The sequence below is a fragment of the Polypterus senegalus genome, chromosome 2, assembly GCF_016835505.1.
Source record: "Polypterus senegalus isolate Bchr_013 chromosome 2, ASM1683550v1, whole genome shotgun sequence".
NCBI classification, from domain to species: domain Eukaryota; kingdom Metazoa; phylum Chordata; class Cladistia; order Polypteriformes; family Polypteridae; genus Polypterus; species Polypterus senegalus.
The window spans coordinates 287,646,301-287,656,130 of record NC_053155.1 but is presented as its reverse complement, the minus strand read 5'-3'; the positions used below and the strand labels follow the sequence as shown (position 1 = coordinate 287,656,130).

Genomic DNA, 9,830 nt, shown 5'->3' with positions numbered 1-9,830 from the left:
CAACCATTACAACAGACAGGCCACCAGCAATAAATACGTACAATGCAAGAAAAATTGTATACAGTAAATGTGCGTACAGTGACACTAAACGTACATACATGTACTAAGTACTGTAAGTAGAAAATTAATTATAGTTACTCACCAACAATGACACGACGACTTGTCCAATAACGATGAGTTTAGTTTTACTGCACAACAAAGGAGAGCGTTACAGCTCTTCCAAAGGAGCCTCTTCAGGCAACTGTATATCACCGCCGTTGTTCTTCTTCCGGCAGACTTCAATCCAAATCCCTAAAGCAGATTCCAGCCTTATTACATCCACTTACAACTCGTTTTGCACCCTGGTTAAAAGGACACTGCGGCCGTAGATCTTATATTCCTTTCCTACTTTTTAAAATGAAAAGAATCATAGCCTCATTGAAGCAGTAGCAGGAGCAGATTGTTTTGAAGCCATAATGAAGGGCTTGACTATGCACAAAGATAAACACAAAAGAGCACAAAAGTTAACTCTTTACACAGCGAAACACGTTGATGCTGAATGAGCGAGACGAGACTTCCTGGTTAACATCGCATTCAGCACACAGGAACTTAACTGTGTGCTCTGATTGGTTAGCTTCTCAGCCATCCGCCAATAGCGTCCCTTGTATGAAATCAACTGGGCAAACCAACTGAGGCAGCATGTACAGGAAGTAAAAAGACCCATTGTCCGCAGAACCCACGAAGCAGCTAAAAATCTGCGTTATATATTTAGTTATGCTTACATATAAAATCCGCGATAGAGTGAAGTTGTGAAAGTCGAAGCGCAATATAGCGAGGGATTACTGTATACATGTTTTTCATATAAAGACCATCAAAAACATAATCACAAACAGAACTTTGCACAATACCATGGCGAGCTCTGTAGGCCTTGCTGTTTTATTGAAGGACATGTGTTTGGCAGATTCACTGGCAGGATAACCCTCTAACCTCTTGCTGCATCCAAAAGGTACTATCTTTTGCCTTTATGCCTGGTGCATAAAGGCAAAAGGCGTTGTTCTTATGTGTGATTGGACATTTCTTGTAGGTTGGGCTTCTGTTCTCTTTCTCTGATGTAGAACCCTCATCCTCATCTGAGTTCACCTCTGTTATACAAAGTCTTTATTTCAAAACTAACAGTGTCAGATCGGGGGGAGCATGAAAGTGACTGAGAGAATAAAATTGAAAAAAAAAAAACTAACCTTTACAAGTACCATAAATTTACACCAGCTGTTACAGACTAAAATCAAATGAATGTTTTTATTCTACAATAGTAACAATAAGAGCAGCAACCAACATTTGCCCAGATCGTTGTAGACACGGAACACAAATGAAGTGCATGTATTCCAAATAATGATATACAGTATTATTTACCTTATACAACTCCAGGCACCTCACATCCAGATAAAGAGCCTTTAGCTGGGAGAACTTCAGCTGTGTTGGTGGGGGATGGGATAGCAGGCTGCTTGCAGCCAGTGCTGATCGACACATTTGCAAAACAAAGATACTGGTGAGGAAGTGCGAAGGAATTTAAGGTGGCCCAGGATTACAACTTTTTTTGTAGACTTCAGAGATTCTAGTGTTAATGCAAAAGTCATCCAAGATATTACTGGACAACATTGTGTCTCAGTGGCTGGGTCATGATTCATTTATTTTGAGGCAAAGCAGCTTTGACAGGCATGATGGTACGTTTTGGCAAGCTTGCTGGTAAGGTAACTGGCTAAACCCTCAGTGTTTCATATGGCCTGTACTATTCACTGTAACAGCAATTACGTCATTCAGTTTGTTAAAATTAGGCCAATAGAAACACATAAACTGGATTCAGTCTGAAAAGTATATGCACATAGATTATACAGTGAAATATACCATAACCATTTTTAATTATATTAAAATTAATTATATTGTTATATAACATTTTGGCCATACTGCCCACTCCTACTGGAAGGTAGTGTTCTTCTGGCATACTCCAAACTCAGATATGTCCATCAGACTGCCAGATAGTGGAGCATAATTCATCAAACCAGAGAACACGTTTCCACTGCTCCAAAGTCCAATGGCAAGGTGCTCAGGTTAGGGATAACTCTTGTATTGCACACAGTGATCATAGTTTTGTATGCGCCTGTTCAGTAATGTAAACCTAATGTAAAGCACGGTTTTTGTGCAGCTGTTGCTTCCAGTGGTAGTCTGGAAGTCTGCTGTGTCTGATTCAAACAGGGGGTAGGTGATTTTTTTTATGTGATACAGTCTTCAGCACTTGGCGGCCCTGATATGTGATTGTGCATGTTAGGGATGCTCCAATTAAGTTTTTAATGCCGATACCAATCACCGATTTCATGTTACTCAATCGGCCGTTCCCAATACCATTTCTGATTTTTTTTCCTTCAAAAAACTTTTTACACTAAGCTCCTATGTCATAGAAGCTTTATGTCCTAAATTAAAGTGTACTTTATAGATCACTTTTTTTATTAACAAAATTAAATCCTGTAGGTTTATTATTTATTGACCATAAAAATACTAAAATAAAATTTCCTTAAAATTCATACAAATAAAAACGTACAAAAATATTTATCCACATTACATAATGCATAAAAGAAAATAAAATACTTCTCATAAGTACAAGCTGTTAATGTTTTTTCTGTAATGTACCCATCTGAAACAAGGTTTATTAAAAAAGTAGGTTTCATCATTTCTCTAACAACAATATACACTCTCACAATCAATTAGTTGGTATTGGCAATTAAAAACTGATCAAATGTAAATATACCTGCTGTCATGTATTAATAATACAGTTCACCTTCATTTGATAAGAACGGACGAGCAGACAGCGCGTGCCTTTTTCTTTCTTGTCTTTATTTGAACAACTAACAAATGTGCAAGGCATTACCAATCAAATCACCAGGTGTCAACCCACAATCAGACATCAATAGCTGAACTGAAATGTACACTTATACTGATATATAACAATTCCTCCCATCTAAAAATTAGAAGTAATTAACTTATTCCCTTTTTTTTTTTTTCTCTGAAGAAATCAAAACATTGAATTCTATCTTTACATTTAATTTTCAATTAGTCTCTGTGGAGGCTTGCATGCAATTGGGTAACGCTCTCTTCACAGGGTAATTTTTCTTGAATTGTTACAGCAGTGTTAGCCTCTGCAGAAGGTGATGGAGATAATGCACATGGGCTCTGTACTTGTGCTGCTTGAGGAGATGGTAAGTGCTCTGGACAGTTTGTAGGAGCAACAGCAGGGGAGTCAACAGGCAGTGTGGGTATCTCTTTAGCTCTAACCAACCCTGATTTTCTCAACTGGTCGACATGACGTCGCCATATGACACCTTGAGTAGCCTCTACCTTGTATGACAAGGGACCAGTTTGCTCTTTCACTAGTGCAGGAACCCATTTCTGATCTCCTCTGTAGCTCCTGGCAAGAACTGATTGTCCAATGGCAAAGCTACGTGTAACCTTGTCCGTTGCTTTATGACCTTGTTTGATTTGTCTGTCTTGCACAGTCTGCTTAATATTTGGTTGCAGCAGGTCTAATCTAGAGCGAAGAGGACGCCAAAGAACAACATAGCTGGAGTCTGGTTAGTTGTAGCATGGATGGAATTCCGATATGCAAATAAGAAGTTGGCCAATTTTTGCTGAAGGGTCAGCTTCTCATTTGTCATTGCTCGAAGGGCTCGTTTCAAACTTTGCACAAACCTCTCTGCCTGGCCATTTGTGGCTGGATGCCATGGGGCAGATGTAATGTGCCGTATGCCATTTTTGTGGAGGAAAATCTGAAAATCTGTTGCTGTGAACTGGGGTCCGTTGTCACTCACCAGTTGTTGTGGAACTCCAGTTCTAGCAAATAAATTCCTTAGTACTTCAATAGTGTGAGAAGTAGTGGTGGAGCTCATAATGAAAACCTCTGGCCATTTAGAGCATGCGTCGACTACCACCAGGAAAGTTGTCCCCATGAATGGTCCTGCAAAGTCGATATGAAGCCGCTGCCATGGTAATGTAGGCCATTCCCATGGATGAAGTGGTGCACGTTCTGGATCATTCTGAACCATCTGGCAGCCACTACATTGCTGCGCTATTTTCTCGATGTCTTCATCAATGCCTGGCCACCACACAAAACTTCTGGCAAGTGCCTTCATTTTCACCACACCTAGATGTCCCTTGTGAAGCTCTTTTAATACTCTGTGTCTTAGTTTAGTGGGTACAATAGTTCTTAACCCCACATCACACATCCAGCATTTAAGGCAATTTCATCACGTCTCGAGTAATATGCAGCCAGCAGGGATTTGTGCTGGGCTGTCCAGCCATTCAGTGTGGCAGCATACACCTGAGACAGGACCTTGTCATGTTTTGTTTCTGTTTTCACCATGTCTGCCGTGGACGGGCAGACTTTCAATCTGGCTGATGGAGATCATATCTATTGTTTCCTCATCTCCAAACTCATCTTTTTCAGCCTCCAGTGGCAGTCGCGACAACCCATCTGCATTTGCATGGCAGGCTGTACGTTTGTACTCAATCTTGTACCTGTGTCCACCTAAAAACAATGCCCAGCGCTGCATTCGGGCAGCAGCTGTGGCAGGAACTCCTTTCTGTGGGCTGAAAATTGAGGTTAGCGGTTGGTGGTCTGTGACAAGGATGAATTCCCTACCAAAAGATACTGGTTGAACCTTTTTACACCCCACACTAGACTCAATGCCTCCCTATCGATTTGGGCATAATTCTTCTCAGCTGCAGACAATGAGCGTGATGCAAAAGCTATAGGCCTCTCACTGCCATCTTCCATAACATGAGACATCACTGCTCCAATGCCGTATGGAGAAGCATCACAAGCCAGCTTGATTGGAAGGGACGAATTAAAGTGGGTTAGGACTGTGTCAGATGTCACCAGTCTCTTTGCATCTTGGAATGAATTTTCACATTCTTTGGACCATTTCCACTGTTTTCCAGCTTGTAATAGCTCATTGAGTGGATATAGCACAGTTGCCAGGTTTGGAAGAAACTTATTATAATAATTCACAAACCCCAGGAAGGATCTAAGCTGTGAAACATTTTGTGGTTGTGGTGCCATCAATACAGCCTGAATCTTGTCCTGACATTTGTGCAAACCTTGGGCATCTATGGTGTGCCCAATACCTGACACTGGGCTTCAGGAACTCACATTTTCCTCGCCTGGCTCTTAGTCCATACTCTTCTAACCTTTTCAGAACCTTTTTGAGGTTTTCTAAATGCTCTTCATCTGTCGCTCCAGTGACAATAATGTCGTCTAAATAGCACTGGACGCCTGGCAGTGACTGAAGGATCTGATCCATTGCTCTTTGCCAAATAGCTGGGGCAGAGGCTACCCCAAACACCAGCCTGTTGTAACGATAAAGACCCTTTATTGTATTAATGGTCAGGAACACTTTAGAGTCTTCCTCTACTTCCATCTGGAGGTATGCATCTGCTAAATCTAACTTTGAAAACGCTGACCACCGACAAACTGGCAAAATGTCCTCAATTCTCGGCAGAGGATACTGTTCAGCTTGTAGCACAGGATTAATGGAGACCTTAAAGTCCCAGAGCCTGACTGTACCATTTCTCTTTATTATTGGGACAACTGGGGTTGCCCAAGGACTCCAGTCTACTTTAGAAAGTATGCCGTTTGACTCCAACCTATCCAATTCCTTTTCAACCAGGGGTCGGATGGCATAGGGTACTGGGCGTGCCTTGTGGAACCGTGAGGTCGCACCACTCTTAAGTACAATTTTAGCTCTAATGTGCTGAAGAGTCCCAATGCCACTCTTAAATACCGGGGCGGCTTTTCTTAATATCAGCTCTAGGTTCTTTTCTGTAGTCTGTTGCACAACAGGCAAAACACGGAGGCTTTTAATCTCTCTCCAGTCAACTCCCAACTTTCTTAACCACTCACGGCCCCATAATGGTGCACCTCCATTTTGTATTATGTGTAAATCAAGTACCTCTTTTCTTCCATTATACTCTACTGTCACATGCAGCACTCCAATAGGCATAACCTTTTCACCTGTGTATGTTCTGAGAAGAACAGAAGAGGGTTCAGCTTCTCCTTCTTGAAATACACCTTGTAATCTTTCAGTGACATAACTGAAACAGCTGAGCCAGTGTCCAATTCCATTTTTACCACCTGGCCATCTATCTTGGGGGTGAGCCAGATTGCCTGCTTGTCTTTTCCACTAAGGCTAAATAATTCCAGACTTGCTAATGCATCTTCACTATCAATGTCAGAGACTTCTGCAACATTATGCACATTTTTCTTGTCGCTGTGATGCATTTTGTGTTCCGCACTAAACTTTGCCTTTCCACTACGACAAACTCTTTGAATATGGCCCGTTTTGTGGCACTGTCTGCACTCTTCATTTTAAATCGGCACTGTGAGGGAAGATGGGAGTCGCGTCCACAGCGATAACAGGGCCGTTTATGTACTTTGTTTATCTTGGCTGCCGCCATTTTATTTACGCTGCTCGTATTCACTCCTCTTTGTAGTTCAAGTGCATCTTTAGCTGCAGTTTCCATTGAAATAGCAATTTCTACTGCTCGTTTAAATGTCAAATCTGCCTCAGTTAACAGCCTCTTCTGGATTCCCTCTTGAAGGATTCCACAAACCAAACGATCACGCAATGCATCGTTTAGCCCGTCACCAAACTGACAATATTCTGATAACTTTTTCAGTTCTGCCACATAAGCCGCAATTGTCTCTCCCTCGTTCTGATTACGCTTATGGAATCTGAAACGTTCCGCGATCAGTAATGGCTTTGGTGACAAATGATCCCGCATTACACGGACTAAGTCGTTAAAACTTTTCTCGGCGGGTTTGTCTGGGGCAGTTAAACTACGGAGGAGGCCGTAAGCTTTCCCTCCCATGGCACTCAGTAGCACAGGAACGTGTTTTTCAGCTGGAATATCATTTGCAGCGAAATACTGTTGCAGCCTTTCAACATACATATTCCAATCTTCCGTGGAACTATCAAAAATATCTATCTTTCCGATGTACGACATGTTTGCAATTTATCGTACTCACGTTGCACTATCGCGTCGGGTCCTTGCTTTTCCGCTTACTCGGTGCGGTTCTCGCTGCTGTTATTCAGTGTCACAGTGCTCAAAATTAACTGCTTGATCTCGTCGCCACTGTCATGTATTAATAATACAGTTCACCTTCATTTGATAAGAACGGACGAGCAGACAGCGCGTGCCTTTTTCTTTCTTGTCTTTATTTGAACAACTAACAAATGTGCAAGGCATTACCAATCAAATCACCAGGTGTCAACCCACAATCAGACATCAATAGCTGAACTGAAATGTACACTTATACTGATATATAACACCTGCACTCATAGGTTTTAATCATTAATTGCACTACACTGTTTTAATGTTAAAGTATAAAGTATAAATATTCTAAACTTAGGTGTATTTTTTCAGTGTATCAGCTAGACATTTAGAATTCTTGAGATAATAATTCTACATAAACACAGTACAAATCTTTAAAAAAAGTTGCAAATGTTCATAAGTTCTTCATCAAGAAGAAGCTAACAAACTTAACAGGTTTATAAATAAAAGCCAGTTTTCTGTTACAATAACAAGACTATTGTTATTTAAACAGCAATTACAAATTCATCTTTATTTTTTCTTTTTCCAAGTGATAATGTAAACTGCTGCACTTAAACAAGCTCGCTGTCGAAACTCAAATGGTGTCAGTTTTGAAGGACAAAATAAAAAGTTCTGAATTCTTTAAAGTAGGTTTTCTTGCCATTTGTCTAACTGCACAAGACAACTTCTCTGATTCCTTTTTCTCAGTTTATTATCCACTTTCTTTAACTTAAATATAATATTCCAATCATGTCTCTCATTCTCTCTTTTGTAAAACAAGCCTTGACTTGCTTTGTTGAAAGGAGTACTGCAACTAAATTTCCATAAAGCCTAGAAAAGCAGGGGCTGAAAAAGATCTGTTTTTGTGATCTGCCAATTTACCGATCACACATCGAGTCTTATTTAGTGAAAGTTGAATGATTTCGAATGGGCAACATCTCTAGTGCACATTCTATTAAATCATAGCTGAATTCCCCATACATTTGGCCATATACTGTATTTTCAATTACACGCAAATCCAGAGGTTTTTTTGTCTATTGTGTAGTTAATATTCTATCAGTAGGTAAATGATATCATAAACGAAGCAACTATCTAAATTGTTTTAACAGGATTTTTGATCATCAGGGCTAATGATTCACTGATATATATGCATATATTCTGCAAATGTATTAATTCTTTCTCAAAGCAGTGAGCCTTTTTATTTGTAGTGGATTTATCAAACAGTATGTAAAATTTAATAAGTGTGTATTAAAAATAAACAGTTTGATTATATATGTATGTATATTTACAATTCTGAGAGCTATGTACATGTGTGGAGATATGTTCTATGTACACATGACAATATTATTGCTACTAATAATTCTAGTACAAATGGTGATAACAGGTCAATGAATTACTCATCTGACCAGATTATCTTTTTTATTGTGTTTTTGACACTACCATTCATCCACAAATACATATTATAGGTTTAAAAAGAGATTTATCTGTTTCTGCAAAGTTCTTGACAGACTGCTTTGATAAACATATGTCAACAAATGAAGGACAATGATTCAGAGGTGCTTGTCTGTTGTTGCTAACATCTTGAATAATGAAATACCATCAAGGTGATGTCCGGAATTTCTCTGTAGACTCTGATCCCTTCCCATCTAACTCCATGCAAACATCATATTAGCTAAGATCACTTATGGAACATCCAAGGTTGAATAATCCTAGTTGCTACAGGACTCTCGCTCAAAGTCAAAGGAAGCTCATCTTCACATCACACTAGCTAATATAACAAGTAACTGGTATTTCTATACATGATAAGTATACAGTGGAACCTCGGTTTGCGAGCATAATTCGTTCCGGAAACGTGCTCGCAGTCCAAAGCACTCGTATCTCAAAGTGAATTTTCCCATAAGAAATAATGGAAACTCAGATTCGTTCCATAAACCAAAACTATTCATATAAAAATGATTAATACAAAATCTAAAGTAAAAATACATAAAACAAATTAACCTGCACTTTACCTTTACAAAGAATCATGGCTGGTGTGAGCGAGTTTCTAAACTTTTGTGGGATTCCACCCAACGGAACGACACGTGGAAGAATGTCAAAAGCAATCACAGTCTCCCAGCGCTGTAGCAGTTCGCCGTATATGCATATCCAAAAAGATAGCAGACATTCTATAAGCGCCTGCCGTCGATGGGTGATACAAGGAACATTATAAAGATCCCACTACAATACATAACCGCTCTGTTGCCGTTTCAAGCTGAATAAAGCTGGTGTTGTTAAAGTACTGAGACTCAGCTTCGTGTTTTGGGGTGCAAGACGGGGACTTGCACTTCACAGCACACAAGTGCGCGAGTGCGCACACACACACATTCACAATGCTGTAGTAAACAGTATACGCTCGTACGGATGTTGACTATATGAGTGAGGCACGCAGACTCAGACGGTGAATAGGAAACGATTGCCCTCAAGAGAAGAGAGAGACGCAAGAGAGAGAGAGAGAGAGAGAGACGCGCGCGTGAGCAAGTGAGATAAGGGGAGAGAGAGAGACGCGCACGAGAAAGAGAGATAAGGATAGAGAGAGAGAGAAGCGCACGAGAGAGAGAAGAACCATCAGCTCAGTTGTGATCACATGATGCTCAGCAGACAAAGTGTATCCATACTACTTGTATTGCAAGATATCGCTCGTTTATCAAGTCAAAATTTATTAAAAAATTTAGCTC

General features: G+C 40.2%; 1 protein-coding gene and 1 pseudogene across 1 annotated transcript; both read right to left on the bottom strand.

The window, feature by feature from the left end:
• Nucleotides 1–3,551: 3,551 nt before the first annotated feature.
• On the bottom strand, nucleotides 3,552–4,387 carry LOC120524632 (annotated as a pseudogene).
• Nucleotides 4,388–6,231: 1,844 nt separating this feature from the next.
• On the bottom strand, nucleotides 6,232–7,367 carry LOC120524631. The gene has a single exon (XM_039746462.1). It carries the CDS (start codon nucleotides 7,027–7,029, stop codon nucleotides 6,232–6,234), a length of 798 nt encoding a protein of 265 aa, XP_039602396.1. The 5' UTR covers nucleotides 7,030–7,367.
• Between the last annotated feature and the right edge of the window lie 2,463 nt (nucleotides 7,368–9,830).

Coding starts and splice junctions, on each gene's coding strand:
- LOC120524631 (XM_039746462.1), bottom strand. CDS start 7,029: ATGTCGTACATCGGAAAGATAGATATTTTTGATAGTTCCACGGAAGAT.